The sequence below is a fragment of the Silurus meridionalis genome, chromosome 11 (assembly GCF_014805685.1).
Source record: "Silurus meridionalis isolate SWU-2019-XX chromosome 11, ASM1480568v1, whole genome shotgun sequence".
In the NCBI taxonomy this organism is placed as follows: domain Eukaryota; kingdom Metazoa; phylum Chordata; class Actinopteri; order Siluriformes; family Siluridae; genus Silurus; species Silurus meridionalis.
Window position 1 is genome coordinate 19951240 of NC_060894.1, and position 20576 is coordinate 19971815.

Sequence of the window (20576 nt, forward strand, 5' to 3'; positions counted from 1 at the left end):
TTAGTTTCAGTAGTGAATTCTGATTTGTGTGTTAGTCTGGATCTCCAGGCTGTTTGGAGGCTCCGTGGCTCTACTGCAAATCGTCTCATCAGTACATCAAGCACACCTGCCACCCGCTATTTGAAAAGGTCCATCATTCCTTGTCAAGCGGCCCCTCGATGTGACACAGTTAAGCACACGACTGATGTTTCATATCCGCGCCTCGTATTTATTTATTCGATGAATGATCCGTCATGACCAGGACACGAACACTGGAAATGTTTAACATCTCATAGAAAGAAAGAGATCCTCATTTCTAGGGTTGCAAAATTCCACGAATTTTAAGACTGAAAACTTTCCATGGGAATTAACAGGAAGATATGGGATTAAATTGTGAATTTACATAATAGCAGGTCAGACAAATAATATATAGAGGTCATACTGCATCACCAACCTCCGAAATGGAAATAACAACATATTTATCTAAAAAATAAATGAAGCTATAACACACACTAGCACTCGTCCTCCTTCTCATCGCGCCCAACCTGGAGGTATGTGTGCTGTTTTTCAGCTCTGCTCTACTCGTTATCTCGGAGATGCATGGTGTCACTGCTGCACTGCTGCAAGATATAATCTATGGATGAACTCCCCAAATACTGACCGGGTTCCAGGATGCTCCTGTTGTGTTGTGTGAGTTGTGGGAAGCCTGAGGCATGTCGCAGCAGCTTATAACTGGCCGGTGACCTTTAATGACCTTTATTTGCTTGGTCAATTGTAAATTAAGATTGTGGCGTTGTGGGGTTTGTTGCTAAATGCAAGAAGAATAATGTCTGGGTTTGACTATTCGGATGGGGAGTGTGTGTGTGTGTGTGTGTGTGTGTGTGTGTTTGGTGAAAAGGATGTTTTTTTGATCCATGGCTAAAAAAAACATTGTTAAAAGTAAAACCTCCTGAATGAATGCACATTTATCTTTCTTATTATTAAAAAATGTGATCTTTAGTGGCATCCAAGATTTATTTGATACCAAAATTCTTTTTTTCCCATCGTCTTGCAGGTCTGCTTTCTCCATCGATAACCATTTTATACATTACACAACCGCTAATAGCACTGCACGTGAAACGCAGCCCTCGCTTCATCTCTCTACATTAAAAGAATGATGGGGCGGGACTTTGATCCTCTCCTTCGATCACCCCCTCGTCTATACCCCAGAATCACCCAGCTGCCAGTCTTGGGCCCTTGAGAAAAGAACTTAACCCTCTGTGGTTGAGGAGTGCTGTATTAATTGATCATTGGCAAATATGTTCTGGTCCGGTACCTAGCTATCCGTACCGGTACCACTATCGGACGACAAGATAGTTATTGAATTATTCATTCAATTTATTTATTTATAAAAGATAAATTGTCAGAATTTTCTCCTTTTAAGAGAAATTCCTGAAGCTGTACATAAAACACAAAAGAATTTATACCGCTAGACGTTCAAAACGATGCCGATGGCAAGAACTGGCAGCAATTTTGCAAAATGCCTAGAACAAATTGTGTTTCTGATGTGGATCGAGTAGCCACAGGTTCGAACAGAAACTCTGAGCATTAGCACATATGTTTAAGATTAGATATTCAGTAGCTTCTCATGGGAATAAAACAAATCCTTTAATTTATTAATTAATTGATACATTTTTGACATACTCCCTGGCTACATTCATACATTTATCCCAGTGTTTAACTACTGCCTTCTCTGAAACCTTTAAACCATTGAAATGTCTTAAAAGTGAAAAAAAAGTCTCAAAAGTCTTATGCAGATATGCGCGGGTTTTACGCCTTCGTTTACAAGAAACTTTATCACCACACGCTGTTCTACACACACACTAACACTGTTGTGTGCCAACTTGATTATCGGCCTCTGGACTGGTGCGCCACCTATTGGTAATAGGACGCACTAGCTACGTACGACTTTGTTGTACCGTCACGCTAGCATCCATTTTATAACTGCACAATTAAAAGTCCTAGTTTGACTTGAACGGCCTTCACATTTTTATATAAACACAATCAATGAATTAATGTACAAAATACAAGGAATACAAGATGGAAGTGTTTAGTAACATCTCTGTCTAAAAACAACAAGCTTGGTCTGATATCAGCTGTAAGACGGCTCGGGGCAAAGTAATAAGAAAGTTAAACAAACATTCATTAAATGTTCATGTAGCGCATGAAGACAAGGTGTGTTGAGTCCGAAGCCTGTGCAGATTCCGACAAAGTTCTGAGAGAAATGAGGTTTCTTGTGTTTCCCATTCACCTAATTCAGACTTTTTGCTAATTAGGACCGAAAAAAAAACGGCTCAGAATTTTATTCTTCTCCGTCACTCGCTCAAATAAAAGAGACAGTGTTCAGCGGCGCATCTGTCAGCATGTTTAAACAAGATTATTCCTGTAAAATGGAGGTAAACCCTGTTCTAGCATCCGCCGAGAAAACATGTCAAAGATAACGAGTGTAAGAATGTCGTGAAGTGACAGTGGGAATCTGAAAACCAGGGGCTTTTCTGCGAAACCAATTGCAACGCGACAAGTGCTTGCAAACACGAGCGCTGTTCGTTTTACCTCAAACTCCAGGTAGTGCTCTTTCAGGCGGTACTCGTCCACCTCCTTGGCTTTGACCTTCCTGTCGGGGGGGTAGGACCTGTGCTCGGCTAATTCTGTAGAGACGTGCTTCAGCTTGGCCTCGTGCGACTTCAGCTGCTCGTCCTTCAATATAAATAAAGAGTAAAACGAAAATCCCAGTTAAAAAACTTTTATGTATCCACTCCAACACGAAATACATCGCCATTATTCTCATATTTACAGAGTTCCGTTCAAATTGCTCTACGTTCTACGATGGTGAGATTCAGCGATTCGCATCGGCGCATCGGCATAAAAGTTAATGTGAAGCAAAAAGAAGTTGGCATTTGTATTTTAATGCGTCGTTTTAAACATATTCAAATAAAAATCATTTATTCATTTTTTAAAATGCGCTTTACTTTTATTATTTAGAAGTTGACCAATATTTGTATGTTTTAAATCGTTTTCTCATCGCTAAACCGTTTCTCGAGCGCGTTCTGCTATGTGAACATGACGTTTTGCAACGCTACGGAGACCAGGGCGTGTCCTGAGTGTCACATACAATACAGATTAACATGGCAGAGGTAGAGCTGTAACTTCCTGCAGACACAACAGGAAAAGATTGTTTATTTAATCTTTTTTCTTTTTGCACAACAAAAATGCGTTTGTAAAAGGGTCATGCGTTAGAAGTCGGAAGGCACTTAAGTAAATTGATCATTTGCTTATTGTCTGAACCAAAGAAATAAAAGCGGACGATCTGCACCATATCAAATTGCAGAGCATCGTATTTTTCAATTGCATCGCACTGAATCGCGTTGTGTTGAATGAGATCGGAATCGGATCGCACTGCATCGGTAGCTGTTTCATATGTATCTTTGATGTATCAAATCGTTGGCTATGCATCGAGATGCGAATCGCAACTGCTGTTCCTTCCTTCGACCACTTTTGATAGAACAGCCCACAAGAGCTGCAGTTGTGGTGATGCTCTGACCCAGTCGTCTAGCCATCACTATTTGCCCATTTTTCCTGCTTTTAACACGTCAACTTTGAGACCAAAATGTGCATTTGCTGCCTAATAAATCCCACCTGTGGGATCAATAATATATATATATATATATATATATATATATATATATATATATATATATATATATATATATATATACTGACAAAGTTTTATTTTCATTCTGTCTGGGAATAGAACACCAGTGTGCTGCAAGACGGGGTTAAAAGTGATTACCTCTTTTACATGTACCACTGAGAATCTAGACGACACTAATAACGACGTTCTGAGACATCGTGCATTCTTTCTTTTGTGCTTTAGATTTCACCTGTGACATCCTGGTGGTGGTGGCTGGCAGCAGCGGGCGGCTGAATTTCTTCTGCGATCCGATGGCGGCGGGAAAAGAAGGTGCGGAAAACATGGCAGCCACCGAGTTGATGACTCTGATCCAGGACTCCATTTCCTCGGGGCTACTGCGGAGGAAACGAATGACGATAAACGAGCGTTCATGATCAAAGCCTGACTATTAAACGGATTAAAATTCATCTGCTCGAGGATCGTATCGTGATAACGGTACAGCGTACATTTATCTTCGCTGCAAATGCGGCCCATAACGTTTGAACGCGCTCGATGTTACCGTGTCAGCGTTCCAGCCCAATTGGAAATATCGACACTGTGGAAAAGTGCAGGAATGCTCTCACTTTGTTTCCTATTAAGGTGCTGTAGTACTTTACTACTGTCACTGAGTGAACTTCTCTAATTAACATGTTTAAAAATTGTCCCGGAGGAGAGCGCCAGTCTATTTTTTATTGATTAGGCCCTTTATTTAGTTTGTCATGAATACTAATGCAAGTAGGAGAAGGGGGGAGTAGGGGGCAACAGCTAGGACAGACTAAGAGGAGAAGATATATGTGTTTTCACGATCAACCCAAGCATGAAATTAGATTTTGGTTCAAGGGGAGGTCTCTGTTCTCTCCCCTGTCTCCAGTGTGGTCCTGTGAGTGATGGCATTTCTGTCTTTGATAAACTGTGTTTCCTGGACAGTCAGAAACTCTTACTGGGCTTGGAAGAGGAAGACTCTCCAGTCGGCCGTCTTCAGTTTCAGCACGTTGGGCTTCTTCTCGTAGTCCACAGCCTTTATTGCGAGGGCGTGATGCACGCTGATGGCGTTCTTCAGGTCCTCATCAGAGAGGGACTTCTCTGGTTTAAATTCGTCCTGCAGGACAACACTCCATTTAGGCAAGAAATACAGCATTTTACTTCCAGTAACATTCACAAATTTATCTCAAATGACACCATTCAAGATGTTTATCTTTCAGATGAAAACCTGTGGCTCTGGTTCGTCATTTCTCTGTCAAGTCTACAAGGATTCATTTGTCTTTGTACTGTATTACTCATGACCTGAGTGATGTGCTTGAAATATTATTTAATGTTATTATTTAAGGGTTTTGAGTTATTCTATTGTTAGAAAAGCTGCTTGTATTTAAACCAGAAAATAATACACTTCTTTATTATTTATTTATTTAGCAAACAATATTCACGTACTGATCTCGCACTCTGTTTATCCTTTCATGATTTCCCAACAATAACCATTTTTTATTCATTAATAAGATGATTTTTTTTAACCCTTCATAATTCCGTTCATTGTAGCAGTTATAACATTATATGCGATAAATGTTTGAAGTTTTACTTGTCATATGTACAGCAATATCAAACATCAAAACAATATTAAACAGTAAAGAGAAGAGGAAATAAGGTAAGAATAGTAATAAAGCATAAGGAAAGTATATTTTATATATATATATATATATATATATATATATATATATATATATATATATGAAAGTTATTTCATGTAATAATATGGAAGATATATTGCAAAAAATATGCAAAAAAATAAGTCGAGTGAGCGAGTAAGATGCAATAGTATTAGTATATAATTGTATATAATATATATTGCACTAATAAATATTAGTATATAATAGTGAAATGGTATTAAGAAATCTGAGAATTGAAAATTGTGCAGTCCCAGTGTTTTAACAATATGTATGAAATGTATGACAGAGTCAGTATGCACAATATATATATGTCTAATTGTTTATATTTTTTATTTTTATTTCAAATCAACTAAATACCAAATATAGCAACATTATCATTGAGGGTATGAAGGTGGGGCAAATGTTACACCATCCAACCTCATTCCTGACAGTTCAAGACTCCTCTTATCCAGTCCTATGCATTCTGGCTATATCTGGAGTACAGTATTTGTAGCTGTACATATTGTATGCAGTTCTTGAAAAGGTCACTGCATGAGAATCAATAGAAACCTTCCAAACCTCACCAATACACACACTATTACACAATAATACACACCCGTGCTAAACATAACCAACAATTTGTGTTACTGCTCAACAACATATCTAGACTCTAAAAATATAAAATACAAAAGTTATTGCGTGTATGATAGAACTTTCCGGAGCGGACTGAGGTAAATAAGCGTGTGGGAGGTGTTGTCAGGGCTCGTGGCTATACTGAGAAGTGTTAACTAGGTCAGCGAGGTGCAGGAGAAGCCGAGTTATAAATTCAGGCCACGCTGACACGTGTGTGTTTGTGTGTGTTTGTGCATGTGTGTGTGTGGCGAATGGGTAAACATTATCGACTCGCCTTCAGTCCGTTAGATGTGATGTCAAGGTTATCACTTTTCATATTCCAGAGCCGCTACTCCTCACATAAAAAGTTCAGCTGTTCTCAGATGCTTGCAGCTTTGATGGGCTTAACGGCCTCCATTTTTAACCAGAGATTTATAGCTCCAGTGTCTCAGTAAAGGCTCTGAGTAACATTTTGAAAAAGAGCATGGAGCCGGGCGGAAAATTTTATTAATTAAATATTTAAGATGAAACCTGATATATTCATGAAGGTTTTCAGAGGAAAACCTAATACACAAAGTAATGGATCTGCAAAATCAAAATACTGTATTCAATGTGGTATCAAAAAGTTTCGAGATTATATATATTACACCCCAACAGATGGCAGTACAAGGCTGCATGCACAGTCACAGGGAGCACCGACCTTCATAAGTCAGAACGGCGAAAGACGTCGTCCTGTGTACATCGGGAGCTGTGCGGCTGGTGCTAATCTGACCACGTGCGTTACCACGTCTGCGATTTCATCATCACCAGCATGATATAAATTATAAATAAAAAATAAAAGCGCTCTCCGTGTAAAACCAACCAGCACATGGCATCAGCGGACCTTGTCAGCCGCTCCAGAAACAAATGCAACCCGGAAAAACTATCGGTATGGATATGGTATCAATTAATCGGTCAACCTCTATATTCAGTAATAAGCCTGTTTTAGTTCAACCAAGTTCATAAATAATGACAAAAAATAGCTGTAGCTCTAGCTTTTAGCTCATGTTAATAAAAATCTTTTAACAGCAAAAAGAAAAATGTAGATTCGTTTACTCCACATTTTGACATTTTCTTTACCAGAATTTTTGGGGGTTTAAAGGCAAATTGTGTTCAAAGTACACTGTGGAGGCACTACTGATAAACCTGCACAACAACCTTGCACGATTTGCGAAATCCGAATTGATTCACAACTGTTTGAGAACACGTTTAACTTTCCCCACGTAATGCTGATGCAAGTCTCCGACTCCCCATACAGCCCACATTGGCTGAGAAAGCAAATGAATCTGTCATGTTCTATGATAAGTGTGAGACTGTCGAAAAGTCCTCGTCTCTGCACGAAGCCCAAAGTCCATTTCAAATTCTAATCGTAAGCAACAATTCACTGTGTACTGCTGATGAGCTGCTGCGATTAATGCAACATGATTGCCACTCAACGGTTAATACATCAGGCACACGGTTCGGCTTGAGCTGAAATTAGTCGGGACAGTGCAGGCAACATCATTCTCGTTTCCTAGCGGCTGCCCATGTGCTGCCCATGTAAAGCTCAGGTGATGAGGTTTTCTGCTAAAGTCTGGGCAGTTGGGTAACAAAGTCACTGTTCGCCTTTTAAGATTTTCTTTGGAAAATAGTTCACTTATCTTGTACTACATTTAGCTAGCTTTGTATTATTAAACCTTTATATCGGCATTCATGATAATCACTTTCATCAAGTCTTTCATTTTTTTTTTATACAACTGTCCATCAACTAAGATTGCTAGGAAACAGGCATCGTTTCCTTGTGCTATTCAGGACTTTTAATGGCACCAAAAAAAAAAAACCTCCACAAAACTCCAAAAGCTTATACATTTTACACATTTATACACTTTATACATTTAACATTTTACATAATCAATTATCTTCACAAGTCACAATGACCTAATCGGCAAATTGTTACCTAAACTGAATCCCTATACTGCACTCCATCCCCCGTAAATGTAAGGAACATAACATTAATCTGGCTTCGCAAAAAAGCCTACACACACCTCCAGTAATGTATATACAGCCTGTGACTGACACATCCACATACAGCCGAGTGTAAAAATACGCATCCCCCATGGATTCTAGATGGAAGAAATGGAGAAAGTTTGCCAAGATCCTCTTGGACTTCAGAGTAAGAACAAGTGTTTTTTTTTTTTGTGACAGGACCACAGGGAAAGCTCAGTCTATATCTGCTCTGTGAAACAAGGGATGTGATCAAGACCATCTAAATCGTATTCAAGGTGAAATAAGCAAAAAAAAATGACAGATTGGTTAATAATCATCTCCGAGGCAGTAACAGTCTTTGACTTCGGAGAAAATGTCTATGGACACTATATTATTTATTGTCTGATATCCAAATTTACATACCGCACGATTTTCCCGAAAATCTCCACACTTGCTACAAGGTTCAGCTAATTATTAACAAGAGCGTAAAACAAACATTCCTCGAAAGTTTCTTTCGTAAAGGAGCCGGAAAAAAACAGGCATTGGGAATAAAAGAGAGATCAATCTACTGATGAGAAAAAGGGGAGAGTATTTTTAAAAACATTTTTTTTTGTATTTTCTCTACAGGCAGTTCAAATGCTTTAAACCCCAAATGTGTAAATGAATGATTGCTCTAAATGGATTTTCTTTTTACAGAAATTTCTGTGTTTCTATTTAAATAATTCAACTTTATTTAAAATAATATTCAAATTTTCTAATCACGTTTTAGTTGCATTTTTTAAAATTCTATGTGGATTCATTTACAGTCAAATATAATTTTCTACTCCAATTCTTATGCTCTCGATTTATTTATTTATTTATTTATTTATCTATTTATTTATCTATTTATTTATTTATATCTCTCGCTGTCCTTTTTTTTTTCTTTTCTAAACAGGAGGCTTCAAACAACTGCCAAAAATAAACATTAAATAAAAAGTACCTTGTTGCTCAATATTAATAAGTAAATTATGTTGTAATGGAAAGCGAACCTGAACTCAAATCACTCGGAACTCAAGTATAATTATAAAGAAGGCATGGACGATGTAACGCATGTTGCTGCACGTGCAAATGAATGCAGTCGCACAGGTGCACGTTCATCAGCGCTGATGTAGTTGAAAACAGAAAGCAGTGACTGCTACGATCGCATTACAGAGGTTAATGGAATACGAATTAAAAAAATAAAAAATTTGCAATATTGTCGAACACTCGCTTCATTTAAAAGTCATGTTCATCAACAGGACGAAGAGGAACGTGTGAAAGGAAAGAGTACCTTCTGTAAATACAGGATCATGCCTTTGAGAACAGCATAAAATGTCTTCCAGCCTCTCTTCCCTCTAGGGGCTGGAAAAGATGAATAAAAAGACATGGATCAAACTTACGAACATATAAATGAAAACCAAAATGAGGTTTAAACACTCTTTAATACCAATATAATCTCATCTCATTCGCTGCACTAAGGAAGAGGTTTATGAGGTTTTCGTTTTCACGCCGTATGACCGAGCGATCCGAACGCAGGAACGTTTCTCGCAGGTCTCGCGGGTGAACTTGACCTCGCTTTGGCACACCGTATTCCGGAGATGGTGCGAAACTGCTGTACTCACAGCTGACACCAGGAACAAAAAATAAATCATCTCCCTTCCATCAGATTCGGGAAATTAATTAGCTGCCAGATCAGAGGTGGGTTTTCGAACCCTTGTCTTATGAACCTTTTACATCTCCAATATCACAGTATAAAAGAAAAGACGCCTGTTTTTTCCCGCAACATCTGCCGAGTTCAAGCGAAAAGGGCACCTGTTAGCATACTGTCAAAATGATATGTTACGATGACACGCTATTTAATTTTAGACCATTGGGTTTTAGGAGTTGGGGGTGGGGGGGATTATTCTTGATGTACCCAAATGCCACAGCGTCATTCTGCAGACTTTAATCCTCCGCTATTTCAGCTGACAAACAGATCCGAATTCTTTTCCTTCATTAGGTGTCCTCTGAAACTCATTATACAGGGGACACTCGTGGTCTTGAAATACAAAGCACTGATGGCGGAATGCTGCGCGCTCGTGCCGGGTCATTAGCATTTTGCATTCGAGTATATTTTTTTATTTTTATTTTTTTAATATATAAAAGCGTAAGAATAAGTACATAGGGATGAAATGTATGACGTGTTCTTTTAACGCCTGTGGTAGAAGTGGAATAAAACAGCGAACATCGCTAAAGAAAAATAATCAGATCACTCTGTCTTTTTACTCTTCACACATCAAAAGTCGTACTTTTCTTGCCGTCCATGTCGGCGTGGATTTTCCGAGCCAGGAAGCCTGCTTTGTAAACGGCAGCGTTGGGATCATGGGCGATGTCCAGGAACGGATTGCTGCCGCTGCTGATCCTGCTGATGCTCTTGGTGTGGGCGTTGTCGTTCTTGGTGTCCGCAAGTTCAGACAGCGACTTCTTCAACTCGTCCCCGTCACTGAAAACAAAACAAAAAACGAGAAACAAACTACAGTTACTTTTCCCCTTTTTCTCTCCCAGCATTCAATTTACTTTATCCAACTATGCTTATGATATTTCTGAAGAAATAAAGGCGGAATTGCGAAAAGTTGAATCGGAAGTTTTTAGAAATGAAGTTGGAATTGCGAGAAATAAAGTCAGAATTTTGCTGAAAAAAGGTGGAATTGGCAAAAATAAAGTCGGAATTGCGAGAAATAAAGTCGGAATTGCGAGAAATAAAGTCAGAATTTTGCAGAATAAAGGAGGAATCGGCAAAAATAAAGTTGGAATTGCAAGAAATAATGCAGGAATTTTGTGAGGAATAAAGAGCGATAATCGCAAGAAAAAAAAAACTGAATTGCACGCCGAAAGTCAGAACTCTAAGAAATAAGGTCCAAATTTTGTGAAGAAATAAATTGGAATTACGAGAATTAAAGTCGGAATTGCGAGAGAAAAAAGGTCTCAGTTGGCAGAAATAAAAGTCGGAATCTCAAGAAAAACTTTGTAAATGTAAGCAATAATTGCAAGACAATTTTTTTTCTGAATTGCACACCAAAAGTGAGAATTGCGAGAAATAAAGTTGAAATTGCAAGGAATAAAGTCGCAATCAGACAAACCTTTTTTTTTTTAATAATGTGGCTAAAACGAGTTTCCACACACAGACATGGGGGAAAAATAGCGTAAACTCTCCTTCACTACTGCAACGCATTAATTGTGTCTGAGCTACAGGCTTTAGTATCTATTTTAATTACAGATCACTGGAGGGGGTCAAATAGTGTGTGTTTAATAAAACCAAACAGATTTTCTGATTTTCCAGAACAAGTGTGCTGCCATGTGATGATCCTTTCTGCAGAATTCTGATATTTTACCTCATACCTAAAAAATACTGCTTATGCAATAAACTATTTATGTGGATGATGCAGAAGCTGCTCTTCATTAAAATACAGAAAGAGATGACAATGTGTAAGTTTTAATATCAGGAGGAAGTAAAGTAATATGTTGAAGTGCAATGAGCTGATGCATGCACAACCAACAAAAGTATATATAAAGGTAAAAAAAAACAACAACCCACACAAAGTAGAGGCTCTAGTGGAATTCCATTAATACGTATCTGAAAGCTGGTGAAAGACAACGTGGGCTGATGTGTAGGAGGGAATCTACGTTGTGGTTTTTTTATAACAAAAAGCATATCAGCAAAGCCATTTAGCTCTCAACAACTCAGCAGCAGCCAATACAGGCATCTCTACACGTACATCCTTTTTTTTTTTTTTTTCTTTACTCTGCTTGACTCTTTCTATATGCAATAACCTACTACTTCACAAGCAAATGTTCTCTGAGAGGGACAAAGTTCTTGTCACTGCTGCTCTCATGCCCACTTTGTGAGTGTGCTACTATAGATGCAGGTATGAGACGATGACTCAGCATTTTTCAGCGATATCTCTCTCTCTCTGGTTGTTTTTTTTCTTTGCGGTACTAGTAAAACTTTACTTATTCTGTTGCCTGTAGCCAAACACACAATTATCTCTGATGATAATGATCCGACCAGCCATGCGTGCTGAAACCCTGCTGCTTTTCCTTACAGAGGATAAAAACCAAACATTGTGTTTAGGAGAGAAGGAAAGCTGGATTCTATTATTCTCTATACGAAACATCTGTTCCGGGGTCCAAAACTTCATATACGTTGATTAAACCCTTATAATACCCTATGTGGAGAAATGTTTGTGAAAACTCACCAGAAGATTTATATGTGCTTCTGTGAACATCCCAATTCACATTTAGTCTCCATTCACTCTATAATATCCTCCACTCTTCTGGGAAGATGTTCCTCCAGATTTTGGAGTGTAGATTTTTGCTCATTCAGCTAGTTTGTTAATTCGTTTTTCTGATTTGTTAATTGGTTTTCTGTTTTTCCTCAAATTTTTTTATTTTGTTCTCAGATTTTTGTTTTGTTGTTTTCTGATTTGTGAATCTGATTTAATTTGTCCTTAAGAGTGTGCATTCATATGAATTTTACTTCTTCAACTTTAGATTTTGCAAAACACCAAAGCACAGTAATTCATCCACTCCAAGCAGCATTTCCTCAGAGCTGTAAGCTCCATCCTGGACCTAAAATAAGCAAAATAAGCTGTTCTAAGCAGATCTACTACACACACTACATTAAAAGAGCCTAAGAAAAAAGGTGGATGAGGGAAATGTGTCCAGCTCCAACAATTACTAAAACAAGCAAGTAAATACAGCATGATCACAAATTCTAGATATACTATACATTAAAAAAGAGAGAAAATAGAACAAGGAAAGATGATTTCTTTTTGTATTCATGTTTGTATCGCTCTAAATTATTTTAACATATTATTTAAAAAATGTACGGACGTTTTTCTTCTTTCTTCTATTGAATAAGATTTTATGTTACAAACACATTCATACAGAATACGACATGAAGTAAAATGCTCTTTTACAACTGTCCAACATAAAAATAAAAAAAATATCAAAAAATATTAAAATAAATAAAAGATTAAAAAAAAAACCCTGAATTTTACTATAAAGTATAAAATATAAGTATAAAAAATATACTATAAAAAAATAAAAAATAAATAGATATACAAAAATAAAATAAAAAGGGACGGGTTCCTTAGTGTGGAGGAAAAAACAAAGAAAAATTGATGGCCAAAAAAACGTCCTTTTAGATGTAAAGATATTGAGGTAGCTGTGAAAGATGCTGACATAAGATCTCAAAGTAGTTACATAAGCAGTGACTGCAGTTGGTCTCTAAAGACGTGCTGTGACTGAGAGCTCTGCCAGTGCAGTGTGACCATACGGACCAATTCATCCATAACTCATCGTATCATGCATCCGTGTGCGTTTGTACCAAGACACAAATTGAGCGGAGACAGGTTGTGGGATCGAACCATGTCAGGAATCGGGGGATAGACTGCAGTATCTGGCCTGGAGAAACACGAGGCGAGTGAAAGATCATGAAAATCGGCAGGATTTCTTTTACTCCAGTATTTATGCAGTCGGCTGGGGGAAAAAAGTGTGATCGGCGGAGAAAAACGAAAACAAAATCACGGTTTTAAGAGTAAAGGTATATTAAAAAGGATAAAGAATAAAAAAAAAGAATAAAAGGTATATATGTAATAAATGAGAAGATTGTAAGAGTAAATGTATGAGCAGGTGCAGCAGGTAAAAATCTTTTCAGTAAAACTGCAGGCCAGCAGACAGCACGTCCACACACACTTATTAAAGTGAAGCAGCTGTCTGAGAGAACAGTGGCACCAGATGCAGCAATCTGAAGCAAGGTCAGCTAAAGGTCAGTGTGAACTTCTGACACAAAGTTGAAAAACCCTTTGATTAAAAATCCTTTCATGTTCACTGTGTGCAAAATAAAGTGAACTGTCCACCCCAGTGGTGCTGAAACAAATCAAAGAGTCTTTGGTAGTCATAACTCAGGATCTGGTGTGATCACCTTTTACACACCGGATCTCATTTACGTCATCAGATCTTAAGCCTACTTCAATAGCTCATACTGACCTTGAAAGAAGCCTGTATGCTCACAGCTCTGCTTTGGCTAATGTTCAAAGATCAAAACTGGACAGCGAGAACATAGACGGTGGGGGTCGAGACAAATGATGTACTGCTTGCCAGTTTCCGAACCAAATTACATGTACGCGAGAGAAACTCGGAAAAGGATTTAGCTCTTGTGTTCAATTTGCTGTCAAAATATTATATCTGACTATTTGACTATATTATAGACAATGTGAAAAAAAGTATTGGGACACCTGGCACACAATTGTATAATTCATCTTTGGATGTTGTTGCATGAAATTAAACTGTTAAATTGTTTTTGACTTTTTAAGACCCTGCAGGAAACCCAGTAATACTATCAAATATATACTGTGTATATATATATATATATATATATATATATATATATATATATATATATATATATATATATATATATATATATATATATATATATATATTTATATATATATATATATATATATATATATATATATATATATATTTATACTGTATATATATATATATATATATATATATATATATATATATATATATATATATACACACACACACACACACACACACACACACACACACACTCCATAAATTTGAGCATGTAATAATAAATAGCATAAAGAGAATTTGAACTGAGAAGAGTGAAGTGTATAAATGAAACACGTTGCAGGTCCACAGGCAGACAGGATCATGCCTTGTTCGCTGCACATGGCGTCTGCAGTCTGTAATTTAGTAGATTACCTATGCTACAATGAAGTGGTCTCACACCATCATTGTTATCAGGAACACAGGCGTCGGAGCTGATGGCTGATGTTAATTACGGCTTTTTCTCAGCTCTCACCAATGCCAGCGTTCGCCTCGGCACATACATGCGCTTCAAACCGCACACACTTGTCCGGATCTATGACTCCTGCACGGCTAATGTGGATTCCACACAACGTATGCAGGATCACACGAAATCGTTCTGATTAAACCAACAGGCATTCCATAGTAAAACGGGTGTCGAATTTAAAACAAATAAAATGAAAAAATGAATAAAACACACATTTTCAGTAATTATTGTTTATTTATTGTTTGTAGGCAGATGAATGAGAGCTTTTCGACTCATTACCCACGTAGATGCAATTTAATCAGGACATAATCGCTCTTTTCTCGACATTATTAAAACGCCGCGTCACTCGCGGTATTCGCTCATCCATCTGCCACTGATGACTACTGAATGCCTCGAATAACTAATTTTATATCTCTAAATGTATGAAAGTAACTGAATCAGCTCTAAGATGAAAATGATGGTATGGTAAAATAAGGCCTTGCTCTCTGTGGGGTGGGGAAACGAGGGGTGGGGGAGTGGGGGCAGATAGGCAGGGGGCAGCTGAAAGGTGGAAAAAAAAAAAGCCACTGGCAACTAGAAAAAAAGCCACTGAAAAACATCAGAAAAGCAGCGTGCACATTTCTGCAGGGTTAAAAATGAAAGGCTTTCGACAGACTCGTAAAACAGGAAGCGTCAATCATGGAAAGAGTGTGAATGAGAATTTGCGAGACTTTACTCTTCTGTTGTAGTTCTTTTATCGCTCTTCGTGGTCACTATGAAACCGATGAATCGTAAAATCAGGGAAATTTCTTAGTGCTGGTGGATTTAAGGGCCACTGACAGCCAACTAATTGACCGGCTATTCAAATAGAGACAAAGCAAATCCATGGCAAGTAGCAGAATAAGCTGATTAATATAATTGCTGATCAGGTTAAAAGTGACATCATATAGACGGTGACGACTAAAAACATATATGAGAAACACAATGAGCCGGGAGAGACTCTCGCACAGTACTGAACATTAAACAGGCCATTTGGATGAGACAGTTAATTATATGTAGATCGATTTCTCCTCGTTTCTCCAGCGCGTTCTCTCAGCATCGCTGCTGCTATGTTAACATGACGTAACGCAACGCTACGGAGACTGAAGCGTGTCCCGAGAGTCACATAGAATGCATATTAACATGGCAGAGGTAGAGCTGTAACTTCCGGCAGACACAACAAAAAAAAAAAGAACGTCTGGTTTTATTTAATCTCTCTTTTTTTTTTTGTGCACTACGAAGGCCTGTTTGTCTGAACCAAAGAAGTAAGAGTGAACTATCTGTATCATACTGAATTGCAGAGAATCCCAATCGAATCGAAATCGCATCGCTTGAGTAGCTGCTTTATATGTATCTTTACCGTATCGTATCGTTGGCTGTGCTTCGAGATGCGAATCGTATGGAGGTATAGATGGATTCTATTCTACTCTACTATCACAACATTAAACACATAGAAATGTTTTTTTTTTTAAAAAAAGTATGAAATACTGAAGAATAATATAAAAATACATACATTGCCCATTCCAGCTTCTCGTTCTTGATCGAGTTGTACAATGCCTGCAGGGGAGAAAACAAAGAGAGAGAAATTGGAATCAGTAGGACAATTAACACAGCTGCTCACACTATTTGCTATTCTACTGTTCACAGATTGGCCGTGTGCCCCTTCATATTTTCTCACGCGCATGAGGTTTTTCGTGATTCATGCCGTTCCGATTTCACTGAACAATCGCTCGGGAACATGTGTGCGACGCCGCTGCATACGTTTCTCGCCCCTGCCATTAACAGATTCCAGCGATGTGTAACGCTCGCGGTGTTCGTCTCGCGGCCCCCTCCGCCCATTTCTTCACTTCCCTTTGGAATCACGTGTCCAGCGTTTCTCCGGTGCAACTCTTCCCTTGTTAGTCATGGACTCACCATGTGAAGACGCACACAGGCTATAATCTCACGGTATAGTGTCGTGTAACTGCACCAGATTTCACTCTGATTTCACTTTTATGCCTTTTAATGGACAACACCTACAGCATACCCCAACCTTGTGTGTGTTTGGGTGTGTGATAGAAAAGCCCTTATTAGAATATATTCCAACATCAACAGTCCACCAGCAGGTCAACAGACTTTCGCTAGATACCATTTAAAGCCTTGAACGTGGCCCGACTAAAAGCACAGAGGAATGCCATCTAGCTGAATCCTGCACCGAACACAATGACTTGCATACAGTTGGTATGTCACTTTTATAAACTCAGTGGTGCATTATGGGAATACACGGTCCCTCAGCCACTGAGACAGCACCACACCGACACTTGAAAATAACAACCACTGTCCTAAATGGTGCCCTACTCCAAATTTCCCTATTAAATAGAACATAGCATTTCATTAAATGGCTGAAGTTCTAGTAAGAAGAGTAATTCATTTATAATGTCACTTAAGTATCCTTTTTTTCGAAATAGATAGATAGATAGATAGATAGATAGATAGATAGATAGATAGATAGATAGATAGATAGATAGATAGATGGATAGATGGATAGATGGATAGATGGATAGATAGATGCTTAATGGAAAGATTTAAGGATGGAAAGCTCAGTCACTTTGAATATGGAAATCTGTTAAATGCCATACATGTAAATAGATGGACAGATAGATGGATGGATAGATGGATTCATACATATATACACAATTGATGGATGGATGGATAAAAGAATGGATAGATGGATGGATGGATGGATGGATGGATGGATGAAAAGTTAATTACTTTTAATAAAAATAAATCTGTCAGATGTATGGATTGATAGATGGAAGGTATGTAGGTAGATAGACAGAAAAACAGACAGATAGATAATAAATGGAGGGATAAAGGGTGGAAAGCTCAGTCACTTTGAATATGGAAATCTGCCAAATGCGATAAATGTATAAAGAAAGAAAGAAAGAAAGAAAGAAAGAAAGAAAGAAAGAAAGAAAGAAAGAAAGAAAGAAAGAAAGAAAGTAGGTGGGTTGTTATGTAAGTTTGGATAGATAGATCGATAGATCGATAGATCGATAGATAGATAGATAGATAGATAGATAGATAGATCGATAGATAGATAGATGGATGGATGGATGGATGGATGGAAGGCTCCTGTCCTACATCTTGCAGAGAGAAACCTACTTAACTAGGTAATATAAGGTAATACAGTTTAATTCAGAGCCTGGGTGAGATGTTTCTTTCGCATGGTGTATTAATACAGACTGAGGGAAACAATATCAATATGAAAATAACTCAGAAAAATACGTAGCTTTTGGCTCAGCAGCTCTCTATGATGTTTCTGATGTAGAAGAACGTTAAATCAGCAGCCAAAAAAAAGAACAGATTTGAACTGTGAAGTATCGTGTGTGATTTTCTCTGTTACACCAGAGCTGCTACTGATCCTGAAAAGATAATCGCATTAATTAATCCCTGATGATAACGAATTGATCCCTAATAAGACAACACTCTGGCAGATGTGTGTAGTTAAAGAGAAAATTTAGTGCAACATGACAAGGTTTTAATAAACTAAGCGGATATTACATACAAGCGTACGAGTAAGAATGCTCGTAGTTTTACATTGGGCGCACTGAGCAAGACGGAAACACATTGCACGCATTTCCTTTCCATATCAGGACACAAAGGACTCAAGCCTTTTTCATTGTCTCTTTCATCTCTGAATATCCCATGCCAACCCAAATCCCAAAAGCAATTTTTTGGCGATGAATTGATCGAGCAAATAACCGAAGCGTACGCAAGGAAACACGGCGTATGCTTGCAGCGCTTCCATTCGCACGCTAGCGCTCTAGAAAGCAAGCATCTGGAAAGGGCATGCGACCTTTAAAAGGTATCGAAACTTGATTATAACCGTGCGGCTTAATCATGACTGTATGTTTAACCCCCCCTTCTGGTCACAATTAGCATTGACAGGTGGCAGGAGGAGACCTGGGCTGAGGATGAAACCCCTGTTTAACGCACACATAGACAGCGGCGGGTTCGGCTGCGAAGACAAAAACGGGACCCGCCATTAGAATAAAAAATTGGAAAGATTCGCTCCGAGGTGGTGTCCTGGAAATTCCCTTTTACAAAAAAACAACTAATAATATAAAGAATTAAAAGGAAAAAAAATAACATTTGTTTATAAACACAAGCAGTTCTGTTTACCTTGAGATCAAGCCTAGATATCAAACTAACCCCCCACTCCATCATATACCCATGCACAATTGATTGTATAAGTCACAGTTCGAAGCCGTCGCACTGGGACACAAAGTGTAGAAGGAAACATGCTAAGTGGCACTAAGAGCAAGCGGAGGTGTTGTGTTGCAGGAGGAGTGGGAGGATGAGTGGGGAACAGGAGAACGTGGTACGTGATCGAAAAAATATTTCACGTCTGGTGCCACCGTAAAGACTGAACAGAGAAAGCGGGCGGGGGGCGAGGGGGCATCGGAGATGGTTAGGAATGCCTTCAGAAAACAAGGTGGCAGACAAACGAACACATCGATCCGGTTTCCCCTTTTTCAGCCAGATAGGAAAGAAAAGAAAAAAAGAGAAAGAGTCACAGTCAGAGCCATCCATCAAACTTGAGACGGTCGCTGCTTGAAGGTTACATTTCACTCAGAGAGGAAAGTGCAGTGATAAAACCACATTCCAGCAAATTACAAACAAATAAATAAATAGACAGGCAGCAACATGTGATCGTCAGCGACTGGTGACAGAGACATCAAATCTTAATACATCCTCAAAACTGCAGCCACTCAAAAAAACAAGCAAACCTCGCTCTTTCATCCCTTTCCTTTTTTTTTTACCTTGTCCTTCTTCGGCTGCACGCTTGTGAATTCGGTCGAGTTGGACATTTTGAGGGATTTGGAGCGGTGCTGGGGCTGCCGCCGGACCGACTCCTCCCTGCTGTACTTGACCGAACCGCCGGCCCGCATGCGCACCTTCCCGGTGCCCTGAACGCTGTTTACCCCGATCATCTCCTCAACGAGCTTCACGATTCACAAGAGATGAACGGAAAACAGAAAGCTTCAGGTCCCCTCAAAACTGAGAGCAAAGATGGGGTGAAGAAAAAAGAAGAAGAGCAGTGGAGAGAACGTGTAGGAAGAGCGAAGGCAGTTGACTGAGCACGCGCTGATGCGTCTCTCTCTTTTTGTGTGCTCGCTTCAAAACAGCATCCTGTCCACTAGTGTTTGGATTCAGAGCTGCCGTTCCCCTGGAAGCAACACGACACTGACTGGGAGTTTGAGAGAGAAAACGAGAGAGAGAGAGAGAGAGAGAGAGAGAGAGAGAGAAAAGGGAAGGAAAATAAGGAGGGAGGGAAGGAAAAAAAAAAGAAAAGAGAGGGGAGGAGTAGCATCCTCCCCTTCGTGATGAAGCCAATGCTGAAAAGAGATTCGGTTGTAGTCTGAACAGTGACGGCGCAACCCTCACAAGGCTCAGCGTCAGGCTTATTAATGTGCACACTGTGGGATTTCAGTCAGCAGGACATGATGGTGCATAGACCCTTTAGGATGTTCACCGAAAGACAGTGGCGATTTCTTTTGCTTTTAAAAAAAAAAAAGATGCAGCTACAAAATCCTGCAATTCGTTTCGGCCTGGTTTTGTCCGGATCAGGGTTTGCTTGAGCACTCGTATCGGATTTATTTATCAAGGTGAGCTTCCACCGCATGCACCCTATGAAGATGCATGATAACAGGACGGATTTAAAAGTTGGGAACGATCG

At 38.8% G+C, this 20576-nt stretch overlaps 1 protein-coding gene across 1 annotated transcript in view; it reads right to left on the reverse strand.

The window, feature by feature from the left end:
• psd3l (pleckstrin and Sec7 domain containing 3, like) overlaps positions 1 to 20576 on the reverse strand; it is a 116894-nt gene that overhangs the window by 7700 nt on the left and 88618 nt on the right. The window contains 6 exon segments of the mRNA XM_046860455.1: positions 2572 to 2715; positions 3900 to 4044; positions 4630 to 4787; positions 9254 to 9324; positions 10251 to 10444; positions 16368 to 16411. Of these exon segments, the coding sequence (XP_046716411.1) occupies positions 2572 to 2715; positions 3900 to 4044; positions 4630 to 4787; positions 9254 to 9324; positions 10251 to 10444; positions 16368 to 16411 (756 nt within the window).